Source organism: Acomys minous (genome assembly GCF_964271855.1).
Source record: "Acomys minous genome assembly, chromosome: 6".
In the NCBI taxonomy this organism is placed as follows: domain Eukaryota; kingdom Metazoa; phylum Chordata; class Mammalia; order Rodentia; family Muridae; genus Acomys; species Acomys minous.
The window spans coordinates 50,628,025-50,653,368 of NC_140487.1; the positions used below are offsets into that span (position 1 = coordinate 50,628,025).

Below are 25,344 nucleotides of genomic sequence, written 5' to 3' on the forward strand. Positions count from 1 at the left end.
GCAGGCTGATAGCTGACAGATAGGACCCCATGAAACTTAAAAAGCTTTTGTACAGAAAAAGAAGCAGTCAGCTGAATGAAGTGGAATCCCAGTATAGAAGGAATCTTTGTCAGCTAGCCATCTGACAAAGGATTAATACCCAGAACATATAAAGAACTCCAAAACCAAAGATTTTAGGAAGCAACCCATTAAAAATAGGCTATGGGCTCAAGACTTTTCAACAGAAAAAAGGAAAATGACCAAGAAACATCTGTAGCAGTGTTCAACATCATTAGCAATTGCGGAAATGCAAGTTAAAATTACTGTCAAGTTTCATTTTACCCCAGACATAATGGCCCATATCAAGAAAATGAGCACTGTCGAAAGTGTGAGGAAATGAGATACCTTTGATATTGTTGCAAACAAGTGGAGATAAATCTATTTTAAAGCAATTATTTGATATACATAGGATTTTATCATCTCTTGTATATACAAAAGCAGATTTGCAAATGTAATGGGATAGATGCACTTTTTTATTTTTACATGAATTAAATATTATCTTGGATGATCAATACTTTGATTTTATAGTCCTTGGTGCTGTGAATACCAGTTTACATTTAAACTAGATGTATAAAAAAAGGTAGCAGCATGACTTCAGAAATTGTTCCAAATTCTGTTCCAATCTCAAACCAAATTTCATAGAATGATTCATATAAAATCAAGTAGCACCTCAAACAGCCTATTTTTGCAATTATTGTTACTGTAATTTGTGTGTGTGTATGTGTGTGTGTGTGTGTGTGTGTGTGTATTACAATAAACCTGCAGAGGTCAGAACCTTTTGTAGTAGTTGGTTCTTTCCTTCTTCCGTGTGGGATGGAGGCTTTGAGCTCAGATCGCCAAGCTTGTGGCAAGTGTACTTACCCACCGGAGCATCTCCCTGGCCAATTTTACTTTCTAAAAGTCTCAGAATGCGTATGCTTAAGCTCTACCACTGAATCGCATTCTCAGCCTGTTGTAGGCTTTAGTTTCTGGATTTTAGCAAAAGGGAAATGTGAGGGGAAAGGATTTTACCATTTTTGAAACAACATCTAAGAAAACCCAAGGCAGATGTGTGGGTAGGAGAGGGGTGGCTCGGTGGTTAAGAGCCATGACTACACTTACAGGAGACCTCCCCAGCACTCACAGGGCGTACATAACAATTTGTAACTCCAGTTCTAGGGGATCCAGTACCTTCTACTGTCAGTTTCTGGTCCTAGAGGCACCTCTGGTACACAGACCCTGCAGGGAAACCATCACACACATAAAATAAAATAAATGTTAAAAGAAAATTTAAGGAAGCAGAGAGCTGGCTCAGCAGGTTAGTGTACTTGCTGCTGTCTTGGAAGATCTGAATTTGGTTCCTAGCATCCATTTTGCGCAGCTTACAACCACTTTTAACTTCACCTCCAGAGGATCCCATGTCCTTTACCTGCCTCTTTGTGCACTCGCATGCATACTCATGCACGCGCGCCGCACACACACACACACACACACACACACACACACACACACACACACACACACACTCAGTGACATATGAAATGTTTTACAATCTTAGAAAAGAAAACTCTAGGAAAAAATATTTTTGCGAAAGGACTAAAGAGAGCAAGGCAGTTGGTCATCTGTGTGAGGGTGTTCTTTGTGCTTAGTTGGTTTTAGCAAAAGTTCATGTCGCTGAGCCCGAGAACCTGAAGTCCTTTCTGGTAATACTCATTTTACCCCACACCCTTTTGCAAGAATATCTGCCCTAGTTTTCTACGCTAACTGGACCTTATTTCTGCCTGTAACTCCTAAGCTTTTCCCAGCATTCACCATACAAGATGACAATTAGTATTATGAGCATCGGGCATATTTATTGAATATGTATATTATCTTAGTCACAGTTTCTATTGCTGTGATAAAACCCCATCACCAAGAGCAAGTTGCTGGAGAGATTAATTTTCCTGTACAGCTTATAAATACATCACTGAGGGAATCCAGGGTAGGAACCTGCAGGCTGGAACTGAAGTGGCTTCCAGGGAAGAGTGTAGCTTCTCCTAGCTTGCTCAATTTTCTTTCTTATATACCTCAGGACCACCTACCTACCCAGGGGCAGCACCATCAACAGTGAGCTGGGCTCTCCCATATTATCAAACAAGAAAGACAATGCCCCACAGGCTTTATCCACAGGTTATTCTGGTGGGGAAATTTCTTTTTTCAGTTGAGATTCCCTCACCCAAAATGATTCCATCCTGTGTTAAGTTGACCTAAAAGTAGCCAGGACATAGGAATACCTTCCATTAGGAGGGTGTCTCCCTATCTGCCTTGTCCTCAGATCACTGCTACCATGATGTAAAGGCCTGGAGCCCTGTCAGTGTGCTGACTCCAAACTAATCACTAAGTAGTCTTAGACTTTTCAGTACTGGATGCTTTGAGGTAGATGTGCCAGATGTGGCACACAGGAAAACCACTGGCCAACAGAAGACTTTTCAAATGTAAGGAGTGATTTTTGAAGTGAAAAGAGACGGTTCATATGCTTTTTCATTTGTAACCCGAGACTTCTAACTCCTTGTTAGAACTATTATGCTTGCATTAATGTCAGTAAGTAGTTTAAACCATTTAATCAGTGGCTCTGAGGTTGGGATTAGCTCTTCATATTCTCCTATTGTTTGTAGGAAAGAAAAAAACCTAAGGGTCCAGGTGTGAACCCTTACTGGTGGCTACCCTCACATCTTCCTGATGCACAGTAGTTAACACGTGGGCAAGGATATCTGGCTGAGGATAGAGTCTACCTGGGTATTGCTTTACTTGTGTGTACTTTTCCATCATATATAAAGGAGGTTTTGCCCTCTGATTAGAAAGCAGTATATAATTAAGCATATGGTAAAAGAGAAAATTCTTATTCCTGAAGCTGATTAAAATAACAGTTTAGAGAAGAAAAAGGCTCAAAATTAACTATAACAACAACAAACAACAACAACAACAACAAGGAAAAACAAAGAAGAGCTGGGTCCTACTGATGAGAAAACAAGAGGACAAGAACTTGTGAAGCCTGTTGACCCCAGAAAAGAGGCAGATGGGAAAAGGAAGGGGAAGACATGCCATTTAGAAGGACTTTCAGCTTCGCTAAGATTTGTAAACTGCACAGATAGCTTGAGTAAGCTGGGTGCAGACTGGTGGTGACATTATTCATTGGAGACAGTTTGGAGTTTATCTTCTTGAAGGGGAGAATAGCCAGAAGTGTACAATCTGAGAATCAGAGAATCCTCTGTTTGCTAATAACAATGTCACAAACTCTAAGATCAAATGATGACTTAATGAACTGACAGGGTCTTTATCCTGTAGTCTAAATTTAAGTTTTATTATATGATTTTAAAGCTAGACAAAATGAAAAGTTTCCCATCTTTCTTTTATTTGGTTAGTTCTGAGTACTTTGTATATTCTGTTGATAAATTAAGGTACCATTTCTTAGACATTTGACAGCTAGTGGGAGCAGAGACTCAGTTATGGCTCTTCCATGTTATCTGATTGAGGTGGTTCTTAAGCCAGTGATGTGAGACATTTGTAAGGAATCTACAAATTAACAGGGCACTTTAAAGAATTGCTTTAGAAGTACTGTAATCTTAGGAAAGCAGTATTTCCTGTGAAGACAGTCTCTTTTATCATATTAATAATTTACTATTGTTTTTCCCTCTGTAGAAAGGAAGAAATCCTAATGATGTCTTCCAGTAGTGACCATGTTTTAGAACCAATATCACAGAGAAACACCAACAGCCTTCCTGGAATGAACTCCAATGACTCAAAGACATTTACAGGAGATGTGCTAAGTTTTCGTAACATCACCTATCGAGTGAAAGTGAAAAGTGGATTTTTAGTCCGGAAAACAGTTGAGAAAGAAATACTTTCAGATATCAAGTATGTGTATGAACTCTTTAAAAGATTGCTTTATTTATCTATAGTGACCATTACAGATTCTTTATTATTAATAAGTTGCTGTGACTACTTCACTTCAAGTCTCTGTACATATGTGTGTAGACACATGCTTTTATTTCTTTCCTCTAACCTCGGACATAAATTACTTGATCTTTTATTAGACATACATTTTACTTAGAAAGGAACTGTGAAAACTTAAAAAATCATCTTTTTTTTTTTGAGAAATTCACCATTTAATAAATAATTTTGTTAAGTCTTTCATTAGAGATAGAGGTCTGACTTTACAATTTATGGTGTGTTTGATTGTCAAGCTATAACTGTAACCTCACTTTTTTTTTATAAGTATGCACTTTATTATATTTTAGTAGAAAGGAGGTAGAAATGCAGTGTGATTAGAAAGTCCTTTGGTTTTTCAAATATGACTGTTTTAATAAATGACTTATTTATGGTAAGTGGGTGATTGTCGTCTTTAAGGATTTACTTGGGACTTTCCCTCTTGTTTTTGTTTCAATGTTTACAATTTAAGGGACAGCTGGAATTAGTATTCTTGCCCACTCACATCTGGTTTGGGCGTGAATGAGAGTGGTCCTTCCTGTTTTCTTGCAGGGTTTCTAGTCTTACTTCTGTGTTTCGGCTTCAAACAAGTAGAGCGTGGCGCAGAATAGGTTGCTTTTGTTACTTTAAATTCTGTGATTGATTCGAAATGGTGATTGTGTTCCAAAATGACGAATGAGAATCAATCTTTATTTGGGTCTTTTTAAAAAAAAACTATTTTCCTGTGTGAGAAGAAAACAAGACAAAATGTGCCCATGAGAATGCCAAAGATTTTCCTCCTTGGTGTATTATCTTTCTCTTTCACTTACTTTGTCTCCATATTGACACCTGAGTTTCCTTCCCCAGTGATGAAGTGGTCTGGAAGCAGTCAACATCACAGGACATGTGTGTCTTTCAAGTAACTGGGCATGGGGGATTCATTATACTCTTGGGAAGATTATTAAGCAACTTATTTTGAAATAATTTCAGATTTAAATTTATAGACTTCACCCAGTTTCTGTTAGTTCCCCACTGACTTTGCTGTTGCCAGCATCTCTTCTTGTACCCACGGTCAGCGTTGGTTTAGGGGATCCTTTTAAACTGGACTCTCCACTTGGCACTCTTGTATCTCCAATTACTCCAGTGCAAGTTTTCTAGAAAGAAGAACCTTTTCTCATGTAATTGTCCAGTTGATTGGCAGCCTCATGACAAGGGCAGTTGTGCCTCCGAACATTCCTCACAGTTGATTGACTGTCATATCTTGTGCTTTTATTCTTCAATCAAATCCATATTTCATCCAGCATGATGTTCCATCCACTTGAGATATTAAAATTTGTCAGTTAAACTGTACCATAATGTCACAATTTGACACTGTTCTTGATTGGTACTATGTGGAACAGTCTCCTGGCATTCTTCCAGCCCCTATTCCTCACTAAACAGAAACTTGTGAGTTGGAGACTCTGTCATGACTCCTTCTGGGTCTAGTTACCACTGCGATAGTTGCTAAAAGGTTATTTTCTATGTTCGCCATCTCACAGTTTGCCTTTCACTTGGGAAAAGCTGTGTCATTTCTTCTTCAATTTACTGTTGTGAATGAGAAGTGTGCCCCGCAGGCTCATACATCTGAACACTTAGTCCACAGTTGACAGCACTGTTTGGAGAGGTTATGGAACCTTTAGGAGGCAGAGTCTTGTTGGAGGAAGCAGGCTGGTTTTGAGGGTTTACTTTGCTTGTTACAGTCTCTGTTTTCTATCAGCTGCTAAGATGTGAGTTCTCAGTGTCCCACGTCTGCTGACATGCCCTCCCAGCTGCTGTGGACATCTAGCTTTCAGGAACCATAAGCCAAAATGAGATACATCAAGAGGTATAAATACGTGCACACTGAAAGTTTACCCTGGCATTTCTATGTCTGTATGTTGGACAGTGTGTTGGAAAGGTAGCACATTGTTACAGCTTGATTGAGCCTTAATAGCCTGTTGTTATATTTGTTTGATATTTCACTGAGAGCTACATCAGTTAACTCCCACCAGCCATTTTATAGTTGTGATATATCAGGTATGGCAGGCAATAAATACTGAGTTTCTCTTGGTTGTAATTGCAGGGTGACAGATGCACCGGAGAGTTTATTGCTCATGACAAAGTATAATAATAGGAAAGGTCATTTTAGTCCTCATATGCATGAAGTAGTTGGCAGTTTGGGCTTTCCACTGGTTTGATACTGTGTTCTCTGTGGAATACATCTCGACCTACTCACCAGTTCTAGGAGATAAACATGACAGCAGAGTACTGGGTGAGCCAATTCAGGCCGCTCTTCATCGTTCCCATGCAGCTGTAATGGGCCCACCCTTAACTCTCCCTTTTCTTGTTTGTTTTCTTTAGCCTTCCTACTTGTCACTATTAGGATAGAATTTGTACTTTCTTAGATATCATCAGAGTCAACATTGCTGTGATTGCGCTGTCTTAGGCAATATAAATATCTATTTAATTTGTTGAAACATATGGCTGTGTGTTGTGTGCCTGTCACAGAAATGAGGCCAAATGGTAGAGGCCTTGCTAGACAAAGTTCCAAAGATCTCTAATTGGCCAATATGATCTTTAAACATCAATAAAAACTATTGAGACTTTGTTTCACAATTTCCCAAAGAACTTTGGCTGATCAATACTGTCCTTAAATATTATCTTTGGTCCATGTTTATATATGAAATAATTTTTTCTAAAAATTACTTTGAAATCTTCTTTTTCTCTTAACACTGTCTTTCTCTTTATTTCTCATTTTGACTACGAGTTCAGCCCTAATGAAATTCACATTGGAAAACTTCCCCACAGAGACTGTGGAAAGAAGGCATCTGGCCAAAGGCTTGAGGCAATGAGGAAGTTTTGACTTTGACTATTGTGAACACACAGGCAGAAAATACTTGAAAAGAAAGTTAGGACTTTGACATAACAGTACTTGATTAAATATTGTTGGCTATAGAAAAGTAAAACCTGTTCTTATAATAAATCAAAGGTTTCTTTAGAATATGCTTTGAGAGGAATAGAAGTGGGCTTGGAAGGTCATGCTTTATAGATATTTTACAACAGATGACCCCTTAGCAGTTATCTTAGATTTGGATAAAGATGGATAACACACCTGTTATTTTAGGATTGGAAGTCAGTCACATTTTTCTGTGTGGCTGTGACAATCATGTAAGCACAATGATTCGAAGTCCAGAGAAATTTATGATTAAACCTTCCTGAGTATTGTTTAAAAATAATTATCAGGTCATGCTGATGATTGCTTGGATTGTGATTGATTTTTGCTGTATGCTTTGTTGTATATATAACTGTATTTCTTTTTAGACTGATTTCTTGCTCTGTTGTTTTTTAATGCTCAATTGATTATAAAAGCTGAAAAAACATGATGTAATCTGTAATGAAAAAATTGACTTCACTTTTTTTTTTGACTTCATTTTAAATAAAGTACTAAAGTTGGCCTAAGAGGAAGAGTAGAAAAATAAAGTTCTCCTGGGCTAGAATATCTTTTAGTTTTGTACCATAATTTATGCCTGGGCCTCAATATTTCTTTTCCTCCTCCGTTACTCACTCTCTCCTCAACAATTAGGTCCTTTATCTAATTGTTCACCAACAGTTGTATCCTTTAACTAACTGTCCCCCACCAACTCAATTATCACTACTGCAGAGCCACCAAGACTTTCCCTTCTCTCTTCCTGAAGCTGGTCTATGTGATGTACCTATAAGTTACTATTAAACATTTCACAGGGAAGGAGATGTCTTTCAAGACTATGTGTTTCCCTCTCTAATAAGTAACACCTTTCATTGTTTCATATTTATTTATTTATTTATTTAATTTATTTATTTATTTATTTCTCTCTCTCTCTCTCTCTCTCTCTCTCTCTCTCTCTCTCTCTCTCTCTCTCTCTGTGTTGTGAGAGAGAAAGAGAGGCAGACAGACAGAGACAGACAGACCAGGACACACATATGGAAGTCACAGAACAACTTTGGGGAGTCAGTTCTCTCCTTCCACCATGGCTTCCGGGGACCAATTTCTGGGCTTCAGACTTCCACAGCCAGAGTTTTATCCACTGAGCCATCATATCTATCTGACATGTTTTACTTTAGTGTTTAGTACTGGTGACACTTCTGCCCTGACATTGAGACTTCAATTTAAGATGCTTTGACTCTTTAGTCTGATTAGATCTTAATAATGAAAACATCACCCACTGGAATTCCTCAAGTATTGATTGTGCTGAACTAGGCTGAACTAAGTGAAAATAATTTAAGTATACTAATCGTCTTTACTCAAAAAATATTGTGGACTTTATATTTGTTAACGGGTATATTTGGAAAGTATCTCCAAGATCCTCTCAGAATCTTCCTTACTCACTTCAGGAATCTGTTATTTTAAGACTCTTATGTTAGAATCTTTATTTAAAAGATTTTCAGTTGCTGCTGCTAGGACTGAGCCCAGGGTCATGCATTTTAGACATGGGATCTACCACTGAGTTGTAGCTCCAACTTAACATCAGGGAAACTGGAACATTGGCCGTGCCATTTTCAAAGGATTAAGTTGTTTCAAGATGAAGTTACAAAAACAGTAGTAAAAGAAAGGAATGGAGAAGGACCAATTTCTTGTATCAGGGATTCTTTATCTTTAAGAGTTTGTGCTGGTTTGCAGTTTCATCTTCCTTTATTAATGTATTCAGTACAGATGGTAAATTTAAGAACTTTCATGTAAAGTTCAACATTAAAGTAGTATGGTTTTGTTTCTAGTGGGATCATGAAACCTGGCCTCAATGCCATTCTGGGACCCACAGGTGGAGGCAAGTCTTCGTGAGTATGACGTATAAATAAGCCTTTTCTGTTCATTAAGTGTCACATTCACGTGAACAGGTGCTGGCTGATTATTTGAAGTATGTATGTGGTCTACGTTGTAGATAATATGATGTTGAACTTTCTTAAGGTTTTGTCCCAAGGACCAGAAAGCTGTATTAGGGCAGCTTTAATATTAGCATAGGATAAAGTGATTGGCATATACTGGGAGACACGTGCTAGTGAGTAGGTAAAAGAATGTAGTAACATTTGAAATGAAGGCATGTAGTGAAGGTATGAGGTTAAGACATGAGGACTCATTGAACAACATGCTGCCTGGGTTGTGATCTCCAAGGTCCATTAACCAAAAAGGTCATTTGGGGGAATCTCACTATTTAAGTCAATGTTTTCTTGCTTTTATATTTTGGAGTTTGCTGTAGCACTTAATGAACAGGAAATTGAGAACTTAAAACTTATTTTTCTTTTGCTTTTCTTGATTGATTACGAGACAGGATATTAGCTAATGTATCTGTGGCTGGGTTAGAACTCACTATGTAAGACCAGGTTGGCATTGAACTAACACACATCCTTCTTCCTCTGCCTCCTAAAGGCTGGGGTAAAAGGTATGTGCAACCATGCTCAGCCTATAACATTGTTTTTAAACTATAAACTTATAAATTAGATCAGTGTGAACATTGGCAGAATTTGCATTTAGAGCAACTAAGCAATATGGCCTCTGGTGATGGAGAAAAATCCTTATAACATACATGTCCCTTACAGGTTGCTAGATGTCTTAGCAGCAAGGAAGGATCCACGAGGATTATCTGGAGATGTGTTGATAAATGGGGCACCTCAACCTGCCAATTTCAAATGCAGTTCAGGTTATGTGGTTCAAGTGAGTATAAGCATATTTGGGCAATATATGTGCAAGTGCATTAGATTATATTTTAGTTTGCCTCCAATTAGATATAAAACATATTCATAGAGTCAATGTATTTCCATCAGATTTTCATGAACTTCCATTGCACTGGGGGTGATATCAAAGGGAAATACAGAGTGAACCTGGAATATGACTCTGTAGGGCAATAGTATCAGATCTGATACCTATACAATTTCAAAAAAATTTTTTTTACTCTTTCTTCATTTTGTTTCTTCCCATTGACAAATCCTTCCACCAGGCAGCATTGAACTTCTAGTACTGATTTGGCATGTGTCCTATTTGTGTGTACAGCTGGGTGATGAAAATGATGTCATTGAACTTTGCAGGTGTCTGTGTATACAGTTACTGCAACTTAAGAGAACTTGTGGTTTACCAATAGCCAGAATGTTACCTTGGATGTGATATGTGTATGGATTGAACTATATATGCTCAAGTGAGTCATAGAAAAGACTCACATACCTCACTAAAATGCCACCTTGCCTTAAGGATGACGTTGTGATGGGCACCCTGACAGTGAGAGAAAACCTTCAGTTCTCAGCAGCTCTTCGCCTTCCAACGACTATGAGGAATCATGAAAAAAATGAACGGATTAACACGATCATTAAAGAGTTAGGTTTGGACAAAGTAGCAGATTCTAAGGTATGAAAACCCCTCATGGCCAGGAGATAGCTCTATGTACGCAAAGCTTTAAGGGAAAATTTCCTATAATTTCTATGGCCAAAAGTAATTTCTTTCTGTATGATGAGACAGGAACTGGAGGTATAAAATAAGATAGAAATTAAAGTAAAAAAAAAACTAATAATAGCTGATTCCTGGAAATGGAGTTTGGTCCCCCAGGGAAATATGTCTCATATAGCTTTTTCAATTAACTTCTACTACCATTTTCTTCAAGTCACAGCTTGTTATATGTCTGTATTAAATGGTCTACTACTTATTGTGGAATAGTTCTGAAACAAGAAAGACCAGAATCCAAAGGGCCTTGCTCTGCATGCAGCCTTGTGCTGTGACTGGGCTTCCAATACTGTATTTGGTCACATTAGGATTTACTTACAATTTGTCCAATGTTCAAGTTTCTTATCTGTAATCTTTGTTTCTTTTTTGACAGTGTTATTTCTCCTGCTTTCCTCATAACTCTCCTTTCTTCTTTTCTTACTGTCAATATTTGTTTCCAGTCTCCTTCATGCAATGGTTTAGTGAGTAACAAAAATGGAGAAGGTGCTTCTTCTTTCGAATGTTTGTTAGGATCAGGAAGGGGTATGAGGCAGTAGATGAACTTTACAAATGTCCAGTCCATACAGTTTTGGCTGAGCAGACATTTGGGCATTGGTTGAAAATGCAATGGCTGTAATTTAACCCTCTCCTGCCCATAACCATTTTCTTCCTCGGAGGCTATGGATAATGGTGTTGGGGGAACTGTTGCTTCTCTTGATACTTTCTAGCAGTCTTTCATGTGTTGTGTACTTTGTTGAGAAAAATTAACTTTTGGATGATGATGCCATTTGAATTTATTTCTGAGTTACTGTGCTTGCTTTGCTTTGGCCCCATTTAATTGCTTAATTTTGCCTTTCTAGAATGATTTTTTTCTTGACTCTTGTTTTTTTCTTTCTTTCCTTTAAAAAATATGTACGATACTGGCTATTGTTTCTTGGGCCTCATTCGTGTTAGGCAAGTGCTGTATTAATGGACTGTATGTCCATATTATTCTTTACCTTTAAGCAGTCATTGTTATATGTTAGTTGTTTGTATTCCCAGGAAAATACAAAAAGATACTTATTGATTTTTTAGAATTAATATAATCTAAATTATTAAAATATTTTATAAAACATTAAGTATAAAAATGCAGATACATAGTCTTTTTTATATAATGTTAAAATTGTTAGATAAATAATGTTATAATTGGTTAATAATATTCATATAGTTTTCTCAGTTGTTAATATGTTATCCCATAGGCTCTTCTGCTATTTCTTACTGGAATAATTTACCATAAACTTTATAGTCTTTTAACATTCAATACTTGTTATGTACCTATAAAAATCAGACATGAGACTGGGAGTGTAACTCAGTGGTAGAGCATGTGCTTAGTCTGTACAAAGCTCTAGATTCTAAAAGTAACACTGAATAAATGGTCTAGAAAGAATTATTCTTTTTATATTAATTAATACATGAAATTTTACTGTAGCAATTTTCTTTAACAAGCTAGTTCCCCAGTGACTGACACATAGAGACTCTGATTTATTATGAAGTTATAGGCACTATGCTGGGTAGATTCTGAGCTACTCTGCTCCTAGTATCTTCAAAACCACTTAAAAGTGAATAAGTTGCTTCTCTCATGATTCCTTGTGGCTTCTGCTCCATCAGTCCTTCCTTACAGTCATGTGTTCATTGCCATCTTGCCTCATGGAGACTCCTCTCTCTCTGGTTTCCTATCCTCTTGTTACATCTTCTCCAGCTCCTCTATCATTTCCTCCTCTTCTTCCCTCAAACCCATGCCCAGAACCTAAAACTCTGCTTCCCTCTCTTCTGCCCAGTCACAATCTCCAGCTTCTCTATTTAGTCAATTGGGGGGTAATTGAAAACATTCAATATCATTGCATGGTTACAGAAGATAGTTCAACATTCCTAACAATACCCATGGCAGGGCAATAACCAAATTTCAAGGCACTGAAATCAGCATTTGAGAATCAGCATCTTTGTTGAGCTTGCTCCAACAAAATGAATAAATAAACATATAAAGGAGGACATTTAACTACATGCGGGAATACCATTTAAAAAAATGGGAAAAAATCATATCTTATTCTTTCACTTTTGTTAAGCTGTCTCAAAAAAGTCTCTTGTAACTCAGTTTTTTTAAGAACCCAGTCAAGGGTTGCAAATAGCATTACAATATAACTCCTCGGAGCTGTGTGATTTCAGAATCATTTACCACATTCTGTCTCTCTCAATCCTTCCTATTGCACGTTCATAATGACAATGAGTGGTTGAAAAGAAAAGATTGATCCGGATTTACTGTGGAATATCTTACCTTCTGGGTTTGTCTGAGAAGATGACTAAGGAGTTGTACAGTGAATTAGTTCGAGACAGCATCAAACTAGGGACTGAAAAGTACTTAAATGGTGTGGTAGGATGTGACCTTTCTGCCTCATCCCATCTCAGTTCACTTAGGGAACATTAGGAGAGATAAAAAGGTTCAGGTTGTGGATGTTTAATAGATTATGGTTAGAGTGCTCCCTTTTCCTCTTGATTGCCTGTTTCAGGCTGAAAGTTTACTATATCTTTTAGTGTTCTCCTTTGTTCGCTACCTTAAAATAAAGCATGTCAGCTGAAGGAATAGCTCAGTTGGTCACCTGCTTACAAGCGTGAGGACCTGACTTCAGTCCCCAGAGGCCAAGTAAAACAAGCCTCATATGGGGCACACTTGTGATCTTAGCACTGGGGAGGCAGGGATGGGACTTCGTGAAAGCCAAGTTGGTGAGGAATACTGTCTGAAAAAAGAAATTGCAGCCTTCTGAGGAATAAGGAACTGTTAAGAGCAGGGACTTCATTTCAGGTCAGGCCTCCTTGCAGCTCTAACCAGAACCTTAGTTTACTCCTCTGGTAAAAAGAAACCGCCTTCTCCTGGGTATTTTGTTGTTTGTGAACCAATAGTCTTCAGAGTGATGACAATAAATTGTCTCCACAAGAGACAAGTGGTAGAGCATATACTTACAAGAGACTTGTGGGGACAATCGGGTCTGCACATGTCTGTCTACCAAGTGATGGCAACTATGTTCACTCTTGTTGATAAAGATGACACTTGCTTTAGGTCGGAACTCAGTTTATTCGCGGTGTCTCTGGAGGAGAAAGAAAAAGGACAAGCATCGGAATGGAGCTGATCACTGACCCTTCCATCCTCTTCCTGGATGAGCCTACAACTGGTTTGGATGCAAGCACGGCCAATGCTGTCCTTTTGCTCCTGAAAAGGTACACACTACAAGAGCACTGGTCTTTTATTACTTTAGTACCTGGTTACTTCTGTGTGGTAGTTATTCTTTGTGCAGGAGACTCAGGAGTAAACAACAGACTTTCTTCCTAGTTTGTTGAAGAAAAAGAAGTGCTACTAAGAGCAATGAAATAATGACATAGGGCACAATGGCTGCGGTGGGACTGAGTTGTTGTTTTAAAAAGCAAGGGGGTCACAGAAGATCTGAGGTCTGGACAGGGGACTTAGGAGTGAGGGAGTGAGACCTGATTGTATCTGGCAACAGAATCTGAATGGAGGGAACAACCAGTGGCCCCGAGGTGGATCATATCTGAATATGTCTGGACCATCAAATAGACACAGGAACCCAGTTACCATAGGATATTACAAAGATAGTGTACAGTTACAACAAAAGCCCACAGATTAGGTGGCTTAACAACAGAAATCTGCCCTTTCAAGCACTACTGTGCCAACTAACTACCTGAAGTGCAGTAAACATGCAGATTTTGCTTCTGTAGGCCTGGAGTCCGGGAGTCTCCAATGGGGACTCTTAGAGGATACACTCATTCTGATGTCCCCAGTCCTCAGACCCACTCTGAGCATCAACCTCACCCAGGTCTGCTTCCTCCTGGAAGCTCCCTGTTGCCTTCCAGATCCTACAGGTCCTGTGTGAATGCTCATCATGCATCTCTTTGATCACTCTGTCTTCCTCTGTTTGAGTTGTACATTTTATTGTACGTATCCATTGTACCAATGTGCTGCGTTTCATGAGGTTATTTTCACACAAATATATGCTGCATCCTTACTCCCTCACTCCCCATTTTACATTTCTGCTCCTGTAACTTTTAATCCCCTAAATAGTTGAATTACTAAGTTACATCATTTTTGCATGCATTATTTTATGTTTATAAAATTTAAGAACCCCAGAAAAGAGAAAGGATATTTGCCTTTATGAAACTGGTTTAACTTGCTTAATATCTTTTCTTTAGTTGAATCTACTTTCCTGCAAATGTCATATCTTATGTCACCCTTTGTTTACCCACTTCCCTTTTGTTCAACACCTAGGATGCTCTCAGTGACTATTTTATGGCACTAACAGTCTGACCTTTTGCTTGTAACAGATGTTACTTCACTCACATCGCATCTTCCAAGGGTGCATGCCATCATCACAGTGATGCCCTATGTTCTGGATCTTTGTCAACTGTTCAGCTTTATCATAGTGACTTACAGCAACTCTTCTTATGAAAAATCTTAACTGCTCCCCCTGTCTAAATCACCCCTTTTGCCAGCTCTAAAGCATTCAAAGCAGTCTGTGGCCCGAAACTGCAGACAGCTGTTAGAGTGTCCTCTGAGAAGGGAAATGAGGGACTAGGAGTTAGATTCCCTGGTAGGCAGACATAGGGATCAGGAGGAAATATATAATAAAGAAAGTAAGCTGTATAGGTGGCCAGCTTCTTCTTCACTTTCCTGACTTTTAGACAAAATGTTGGCGCCTTAAGACAAAGGCTGTCAGGATTGTACTCCTCACAATTGTGCCCTCTGCCCTACCCTGACCGTGGACCATTTTGACAAGTTTGAGATCAAACCAGGATGTATTTACCCTAAACTTGTGGACCTATTATCTTCCCTGTCTCTCAAGTCTCTGTTCAAATTGACCAACTCTAAACTTGGGGTTGAACAGTTGCCTCAAACATCCTTTAAAACTCCCAGTTCTCCATGAGAGATCAGGCTCTGGCTTCTGCATGCACAGGCAGAGCATCCTTGTTTCGGTGTGGCTTGCCTTATTAAAAGCTTTCCTTTACCCTCCACATATTTATGCACATTCTCCCAGAGGACTGATGAGGTGTCTGTGAAGACCATCTCAGTGTCTGCACTTGACAGTCAACACTCTAGTGGATTCATTTCTGCCTCTGCTCCTTTCTTTTTCTTTTTAAATTAATTTATTTTTATTTCTTACATACACATTTATATTATTCCACATATATACAATAAACCACCTATAGCAGGAATAACCATGATGCAATCAGGAATTATATAAATGTTACATTCTAAGTGTTTTGGCTATTTGTATTTGAAAGCCTTAAAGAAAACATTTTTCCTATCTTGGTGCATCTAAATTTCTGAATGTAAATCAATCTTCATCACATCTTGTCATTATCAACTTAAAACATCTATCTAGACCTAAAACATCTTAACTCCTAAACAACTAAGCTTCATTGTAAAACTAAGCTACCTCGTCTTCAACTCCATCAGAGATTTGAGAAGGAATAAACTTGATTGCCTGAGTATGCCGGGAGTGCAGGTTAGTAGGTTTCCAAATGAGACGATGACAGAGATGGTTTTCTACTTGAACAGTCACCCAAAACTCTCTATTAATGTTGGAGAATCATCTTCATCCTTCTGGCCCAATATATCTGACAGACATATTTGTTGATGCAGGAACTGTTGAGGACTTGCTTACCCTGTCTTGGCAGAGTTTGGCTGTCACTCTGCTACATTCTTAAGAAATCCTGGCTGGGAGATGTGCGGTGATGCCGCATACCTTTAATCCCAGCACTTGGGAGGCAGAGGCAGGCAGATCACAATGAGTTTGAGGCCAGCCTGGTCTACAGAATGAGTCCAGTGTAGTCAAGGCTACACAGGGAAAGCCCATCTCGAAAAACCAAATAAATAAGTAAATAAGTAAGTAAGTAAGTAAGTAAATAAATAAATAAATAAATAAATAAATCTTAGCTGGATTTGTCTTGGGTTTTCCTTTCTTTGTAAGGACCAAGTCAAAGGCCTTGCACATCCACTTTATTTACACTTATCTCCAAAACTGGCATTCTCTTGGCTGCCCTTGTTTTCCATAAAACCATTGTTTCATCACGATAGGCATGAAGCAAATACCTTGAGATGAGCTGATAGGTTATGTGTGTAAGAGAAAATCAAGTTGAGATTCGAGCAGGTGTTTTCACAGCAGGAATAAAGGACTCTTCACAAATAAAAGTGAGGAAAAGTCGAGGCCAGCCTGGACTACAAAGCGAGTCTAGGACAGCCAAGACTACACAGAGAAACCCTGTCTCGAAAAACCAAAAAAAAAAAAAAAAAAAAAAAAAAAAGTGAGGAAAAGTATCTTAGTGCTCATTGTTTTTCTTGTATCTTAGGATGTCTAAACGGGGTCGAACAATCGTCTTCTCTATTCATCAGCCTCGGTATTCCATCTTTAAGTTGTTTGACAGCCTCACATTATTGGCCTCTGGGAAACTCGTGTTCCATGGGCTAGCACAGGAGGCGTTGCAGTACTTTGCATCAGCAGGTATGGTTGATTGTTTCCCATGTGGTTGGTCCTTTCTTCACAGACCTGTGGGTAGGGCAGAGGGCACACAGGAGTGCTGTTTAGTCTTCATGAAGACTTACTATGATTCCTCCATTCCAAAGAACCTCTGCTCAGTTTTGTGTTTGTATTTTTCTACATTTTGTACTTGCTTGCCTAGACCTTTTACATTTCCTGTGATTTTTAATATTTGTGTTGATTGTGTCTAAGTGTACCTAGCTATCCATTGGGCTGTGCTGCCTTGGTTTCCCAGTCATGGCGGCCTTTCCCTGAGGGTTCAATAGTTACAAGTGGATGCTCACCTGGCAATTTTATTAGTTGGACAGCTTTGGAAAGACCTAGGATGGTTGTCCTCTTAACCACATAGCAGATCTTGGTTTTTCAGTTTTCACCAGGCTACCAGGTGTGAGATTTTGCTAAGCTTTAATGAGGGCTCTTGGAATTGATACTTAACTTTCCAGTAATGCGAGGCTGATCATCCATTCTGAGAGTGAGTCTGAGTGACTTATAACTAGCTCAAATGTCACTTTGATAAGCCTGCATTTTTGACATTTCTGAATTGCTTCCTCACTTCAGATTAAATTATGTACTACATATATAGTACCAGTACCCTCAGAGGTAAAAAAAAAAAAAGGGGGGGGGTGTTTAATCCCCTGGAACTGAAGTTAAAGACAGTTCTGGGCTGTGAAGTGGGTGCTGGGACCAACCCTATGTCCCATGCAAGAACAAGGTCTCTTAACTGCTGAGCCATCTCTCCAGCCCTGTGATTTCTTTTTCAATGCAGTGTATGTAATCTTTTTCCTTTTAGAGATACCTATAGATGATTCTTCATGACCTTAAGTACAGTTTTAAATATACATTACCTATCATTCTTATTTTTAACAGACTTTATCATTTATAATTGAGCAGACCTTTGTGGAGACCACAGGCTTCACTTCTCAGGGACCCTGCTTTGGTTCCCAGTACTCACACTATGGCTCACAAGCATCTGCAACTCCAGGCCCCAGAGATCCTCCATCTTCTGGGTCTTCAGCCACCAGGCCCGCACATGATACACAGACATATAGGCAAGCAAAACACCCATATACATAAGAAATAACTTTTCAAGAAAAAAAATAAAATAATTGAGTGTAAATGGGTGGGAAGTTCAGTAGCAATGAATTTGAGAAAGATTTCAGTCCAAGTTGAAAGGACTGTAAGGCTGAGGTCTGAGTTGTTCCTAGTTAATGCTGACCCAAACTCACTATCTGTTTGCAACTGTGGCAGGTTGACAGATGAGAGTTACAGCCTCTCCAGTCAATAGCTGAAGAAGTAATGGCAGGCAGATCTTTAACTTCAGAGCACAAGGACCGTTAGTTTTTTCTTTTTTCAGCTGGATTTAGGTCTTGGACTGAAGACTAGTAAGCAACAGAGCATACCTGTAGCCCTTTGCAGGTCATATTTATGGTACACACCAATGCCAGACCATCTCACCTACCCAAAAATTCCTTTTGAGTTATTGGAATATTTATTAAATATACATGTGAAAAAGATGTACTAGTGAAGGGAAAAGAGAGTGAGAAGAAGGAGAACTTACTAGAGTCTGTCTTCCCAAGCCAACCCTCTGCACACACGTTCTCTGTTTCCCAAGACCATTAGGTTTGTGTCCTTGCATTGCATTTTCTTGTAGGTCACCACTGCGAGGCCTACAATAACCCTGCAGATTTCTTCCTTGATGTCATCAATGGAGATTCCTCTGCTGTAATATTAAATAGAGAGGAAGAAGACTATGAAGGTATGTGAATCTTGTAAATTCATGCATCAGTGTCTAATTGATTTGAATAAGCACAGTAGTGTTCTCATTAAAATATGCTTTTGTAGGCCAGCCAAGACTACATAATGAGACCCTGCCTCAAAATAAAACAAAGCAAAACAAAAAAAAAACATGCTTTATAAATCCATATTAGTTCACTGTTGGAAAAATAGTCAATAGACAGACTGTTGTCTATAAGTGCTATGAGTTTTTAAATTTTTAATTTGTAAATGAGTGTTTTTCTCAAAGTGTCAGTTGTGAAGCAAAATTCCAATTTAAAATGTTCATTTTTAATAGTATTGTAGTAGTCTGGATTCTCTAAAGGACAGAACTGATAGATTAGGTGTGTGTGTGTGTGTGTGTGTGTGTGTGTGTGTGTGTGTGTGTGTGTGTATGCATGAGTTCAACAATGACTATCTACTGACAAAAGTCCAGGAATCCAGTAATTGCTTAGTAAGAGACTGGATGTCTCAGCTAGTGTTCAATGTATGTTGCAGTCCTGAAGAAGTATGCATTAATGGCACTAAAGGTGTGCCTTAGCTGCAGGATAGATGAACTTTCCAGGGAGAGTGAGGACCAGCAGGCAAGAAGCAAAAAGCCACCACTACCATCAGTGGTATATACTCATTTATATCTGCATACTAGCCCAAGGGGCATGTCCCATGAAAGCCTTCACTTACAGGAAACTGGGACAGAGGGGAGGACATCCTACTGGGACTCTAAATGAGGAAGCATGGGAGAATGGCAAAGTAGAAGGATCCAGAGGGTCCTAGAAACCTACAAGTAGAACATTATGATAGGCAGATTTGGGCTCAGGGGTCCCGCTCAAACTAAGGCACCAGCCAAGGACAATACAGGCAGTAAACTTTATACCCCTACCCAGATCTAGTCAATGGACAGAACATTCTCCACAGTTGAGTGGAGAGTGGGGTATGACTTTCACAGGAACTCTGGTGCCTCATATTTGACCATGTCCCCTGGAGGGGGAGACCTGGTGGAAAGATAGCAGGTTACCAAGAAGAGACTTGATACCCTATGAGCATATACAGGGGGAGGAAATCCCCCTCAGGAACAGTCATAGGGGAGGGGAATAAGGGGAAAATGGGAAGGAGGGAAGAATGGGAGGATACAAGGGATGAGATAACCATTGAGATGTAACAAGAATAAATTAATGAAAAATTAAAAAAAAAGAAGCAAAAAGCCTGTCCAAGAAGCAAAAAACCCATGTCCTTATATAGGCTGCTACCAGAAGTTATGGGCCATATTTAAAGTGACTCTTTTCACCTTAAAAGATGCAGATTTAGGATTGGTCTTTCCATCTCAAACGAGTTAATCAAGAAAAATCTCTCATGGGTATACCCAGCCACATGCATTTTAGTTAATTACAGATGTGTTCAAGTTGACAACCAATATTAGCCATCACAAGTGCTTTATAAACAAGCCTACATGATGGCTCATGCCTTTAATCACAGCACTTGAGAGGCAGAGGCAAGTAGATATCTATGAGTTGGAGGCCAGTCTGGTCTACACAGAAGTTTCAGGTGAGCCAGGTCTACATTGTGAGATCATGTCTGAAAACAAACAAAAAATCAGGAAACATAGCACTTTATGCATATGTGCATAAGTAGAAGACACAAAGGTCAGAACTCTTTGAAAAATCAATTCTAAGTCTGTACAGTATACTCTATATTTGAATAATTAGGATCTAAAGTGATTTTTAAAAAGGATCAGGGAGTTTCTGCATCCATAAGACATGGCCATGCCATGCAACAAGTACATTTACTCAACTTTGTTCATAGCAGTTTTATTCATAATAGCCAAAGACTGGAAACAACCTAGATGTCCCTCACTTGAAGAATGGATAAAGAAACCATGGTACATTCACACAATGGAATATTACTCAGCTATCAAAAACAAGGAAATCATGAAATTTACAGGCAAATGGATGAAACTAAAAAAAGATCATCCTGAGTGAGTTAACCCAGACCCAGAAAAACATGCATAGTATATACTCACTTATAAGTGGATGTTAGCCCAACATAGATGTCATCTGAATGATTCCTCCCAGCAGTGGATCAAATCAGGTGCTAAGATTCACACTGAATTCTGGGTAGAGCACTGAGAGTCCTATGTATGAGTTGGGGGGGGGCATATAATGGCTAGAGGGACAGAGTTCCACAAGGAGACCATCAAAGCCAACAAATCTGGACCCAGAGGGCCTGGCACAAACTGATGCAACAACCAAGGAAAATGCATGCAGAAAACCTAGACTCCCTGTTCAGACGTAGCTGATGGCCAGTTCATTCTCCCTAGCGAGAGGACCATGGGCCTACCTCTGATGTGGACTCAGAGGAAGAGGATGCAGGCTATCCTAATGAGACCTGACAGGCTAGGGTCAGATGGTAAGGGAGTGCTCGCCTGTCAGAGGATAGGGGAGAGGAAGGAGAGAGTGTGGGAACAGGAGGATGTTAGTGATGGGGTAACAATCGGAATATAATGTGAATAAATTATAAAAAATGAAAAATGAAAAAAAAATGATGTGGCCATACACAAATCAATTAGGTATTTTTATGTTATGTAAATCAATGACAGAAAGTTAGTTTATTCTTTTGAGAGGGATTTACTATGTTGCTCTGACTGCCCTGGAACTCATTTTGTTGCTCAGGCTGGCCTCACATTCAGAGACCCATTTGCCTCTGCCTGCTAAATAATGGGATTAAAGGCATGTGCCACCATGCCTGTCACCAGTGCAGAGGAAGTGGGACCTGGGAAAATGGAGCTAATAAATGAGGTGGACTAAAGTCTTATGCAATAGCCAACATTATTCAGAGCTTTGGACAATTTAAGCTCTGAGGGTGAAGAAATGTCATGTCAGTAAAGTGCTCATCAGTTCAAGCTGTACACAATCACAAGGACAAGTCACACTAATAGCAGCAAGCAATAATGAGTAATCTGAAGTAAGGTCACTCCTATCTGCTACCCCTGAGAGAAGCCCAAGAAAAAAAAGATATTCTAAAGACAATTCCATGTTTTGAAGAAACTGGGTCACAAGACTCTTGTCTTTTCTTGGAGTGTTCTCACAAGCACTCAGAGTTATGACACATGCCCAGCTGATATATATATATATGTGTGTGTGTGTGTGTGTGTGTGTGTGTGTGTGTGTGTGTGTGTGTATACATATCTCACAAATGTAGAACTAAGGGACTACAGAATTATGGAACCATAGAAAATGGAGTTAATCAGTTGTTGAGTGTTAATATTTCACTTCTTTACCCACATTTATCCAAAGCAAACAAGACTGAAGAAACTTCCAAGAGGGAGAAGCCAATAATAGAAAACTTAGTTGAGTTTTATGCCAACTCTTCCATCTATAGAGAAACAAAAGCTGAATTAGATCAGCTTCCAGGGGCACAGATAAAGAAAAGAATATCAACCTTCAAAGAGCCTGCATATGTTACCTCCTTCTGTCATCAGCTCAGATGGATTGCCAGGCGTTCATTCAAAAACTTAATTGGGAATCCTCAAGCCTCTATGGTACAGGTAAGCCAGCTAATGCCAGCTGTGCTATGAAATGTTCATGAGGAAGATCTTGGTTCCTGGTTCTTTCTCTCTGCTTCCCTTCTTCTACTACTATTATACATGTTTAAGGGTTTTATTTATATTCTACTTACCCTTCTATATCTCTGTTGTCTGCACTCTATCTCCACTAACAGATGCTGAAGTTTCAGTATTATCAAATTGCAAACAACACTCTCTTTCTGGTTCTCTCCCATGAGTAGTAAAATTTGGTGAAAATCATTCTTAGTTCATGAGCTTACAAAAATATACAGTTGGCCCTGTTTGTCATTTGTGTCACAGTTTATAGACCTTTGCATAGTTTTTAAAAACAGTGTATGCTTTTTATTTCTGTAACTATTGGTGTGATACAATGTTTTTATGGTGTTATGATGATAAATATTTTGTTTGTAATAGCTGATCTTCGGCTTGAACTAGTTAGTTATTTACACAATTTAGACTTGGCATATAACCAGATGTGGTTATGTGTGGAATATCTCAGAATGAATGTGCAACCTGTATGTAAAATTTTATTCTATTTAATGTGCTAACATTTTTTGGATCAAATCCATTTGGAAAAGATATTGGTCTCTTGTAGAGTCATTGGTGGCTGACTATGGACTCATAATTTTAAATCGTAATCACTCAGAACACTCTGAAAACATGTATAAGTACATTTGAATAAAGATACAATAACAACTTTGAAGAATTTATTTTTTCACTCTTTCCTTCAAACCTACAGAAATCAGAATTACAGAGAGTTCATAGGTAGCCTCTTCAGTTCATTGTACAAGACTTATCATGGCTGTTCAACATTTGCTTTTCTATTTGCTGTGATAAAACACTGGTCAAATATAAATTTGGGGAGGGAGGGTTTCAGTCTATTGTCCAATATGGAAGGTCTGAGCAGACACCATGGAGGACCACTGCTTACTGGCTTGTCTCCTCTGGCTTTCTTGTATAGCTCAGGCTCATCTGCCCAGGACTGGCATTGCCAGCAGTAGGATTATCTCTCCAACATGAATTAACAATAAAGAAAATCCTCCTCAGACATGTACATAAGCCACTCTGATGTAGGCAGTGTCTCAGTGGAGTTTCTATCCTCCCAGCTGTGTCAAGTTGACAACTCAGAATAGCCAACGTAACAAGTACACCTAATAAAAGACTGACGGGATCATGGAAGTTCATCGTGTTGACAGTGTGTTTCAAAGATGGCTAGAATTGGCTTTAGAACATGGGGGTCTTTAGGAAACATACTATGGATGATACTTGTAGTGTATTTCAAGTTGGAATGCAAATGAAACAATGCAAAATGTGTAGTTTGGAGTAGCGCGTACCTTTATGGGAAGAAAAGACTCATTTATATATGTGGAAACTATAAATTGATAGAGCTGTCAGAATTTCGTTCATTGGCTTGGCCTGCTTATAATAGCAGAATAATTATAAAAAATATGCCAAGGCAATTGGTTTCTCTCATTTTGAATTTCTATCTTAATAGCAAAAAGACTTGGAATTCTTTCCTGAATATGGTATTTCTAAACCATCCTTTATAGTTCATGAGTCTCTTTTTCTGCTTTACCTTGCTTCTTGCCAAAAAATGGACCCTAAAAACTACTTTATGTCAGGCTAGGGAGACAGTTCAGGGCTTAAGCGCACATGCTTCCCCTGCAGAGGGCTAAGGTTAATTTACATCACCCTCAACAGAGAAATCACAGCCACCTGTAAACAAAGGCTTCCCCACCTCACCCTGCACTTACTTCCTTCATGTTTTGGACTAGAATATTTGGCTTTTACATAACATAAACGCTCATGCATTGATGCAAGCATATAGGAAATTAGATGTATGCTTATAATCAGCTTTAGTTCTGTTCATGCTGTACTTAATGTTTTGATAGAGTTAAGTAGTAAGATTTTTCTTTGAGCTTTGAAATTCCAAGATATATAAATGAATATTTGATTTTTAGATAAACATTTCTTACGTTTTAATAGTTATGTGTGAATAATATATTAATAAGTACAATCCTTTAGGTAAATAATATCATTACATAACACTTAACCCCTTGGTATTTGAATCATCCTTAAGGAATTTTTCTCCAAAGTGATGCTGATGCAGCCTCCTTGGGAGCAGTCTGCAGAGATTTAGATGTTGAAGATGGGTGTGTATGTGAGGATGTAGAGGAGTTAGCAACTCAGGTGTGTTGTTGACCACAGGCCTAGCTTGTTAAGGTTGATGGAGAAGCAATGAGAGAGGAGACAGATAATGAAAGCACTTGGGTACCTCCACAGAATGTAAGATAGATTTTTTTTATGGCAGGGACACTACACATTCTCTTGCAGTTACAGCCTCTCCAGAGTTTGTGGAGTGGGGTCCAGTTCACTCTTCCTTCGTTAGCATTCAAAACTCCATTGTCAGCATCTGTGAGTGTGTGCTTTAATTTTTTAAAAATCTTAAACATTAAAAGAAAAGACATCCTGTTTTTACTTGGACCTCTTGTGTGAAACTTTTTGTTCATTGGCATGAAAGCTTAGTTCACTTTGGTTCAAAACTCTTAGGCACTTGGACTTCGGTTTGTTCCCTAAACAACCCCTTGAGGCTGCCCTATGCACCACGCAGGGGTCCTGCATCTCGGCTGGGACTGCACCAACCGTGACTGGTGGAGCAGTGGAAGGATCTTCAGTCTGCTCTGCTCACTTGTCAGTTGCCTGGCAGCAAGTGCTTTGATTTTCATTTTAATCCAGAAAGCAATGAGTAACGTATACAGTTCCACACTTTCCCAGGAACCCTATCACAACCAGTGTCTCAAAGGCTTATGAGGTCGGATTTTGTACATGTGTCTTAAAATAATAAGGGTTATGCAAACATTGGAAAAGCTTTTCTTTTCTTTTTTTTCTTTTTGAAAAGGTAATTATGACAGTCATACTAGCACTGGTTCTTGGGACCATTTACTTTGGCCTGAAAAATGATCAGGCTGGCATCCAGAATAGGTAAGTAAATTTGGACACACACAACC

The 25,344-nt window shown here is 38.9% G+C and overlaps 1 protein-coding gene across 2 annotated transcripts in view; it reads left to right on the forward strand.

Moving 5' to 3' along the window:
- Positions 1-3,699: 3,699 nt before the first annotated feature.
- The window catches only part of LOC311600387 (broad substrate specificity ATP-binding cassette transporter ABCG2-like), a 34,312-nt gene continuing 12,667 nt past the window's right edge, over positions 3,700-25,344 (forward strand). Inside the window, exons 1-9 of one of the 2 annotated variants that reach the window (XM_084786985.1) lie at positions 3,700-3,912; positions 8,734-8,793; positions 9,553-9,667; positions 10,199-10,351; positions 13,515-13,672; positions 16,817-16,968; positions 18,656-18,760; positions 22,068-22,318; positions 25,236-25,318. In XM_084786985.1, the coding sequence (XP_084643111.1) occupies positions 3,713-3,912; positions 8,734-8,793; positions 9,553-9,667; positions 10,199-10,351; positions 13,515-13,672; positions 16,817-16,968; positions 18,656-18,760; positions 22,068-22,318; positions 25,236-25,318 (1,277 nt within the window). In that variant the 5' untranslated portion in view covers positions 3,700-3,712. The remainder of the gene's footprint in view (positions 3,913-8,733; positions 8,794-9,552; positions 9,668-10,198; positions 10,352-13,514; positions 13,673-16,816; positions 16,969-18,655; positions 18,761-22,067; positions 22,319-25,235; positions 25,319-25,344) is intronic. The other variant, XM_084786986.1, reaches the window with a different exon arrangement.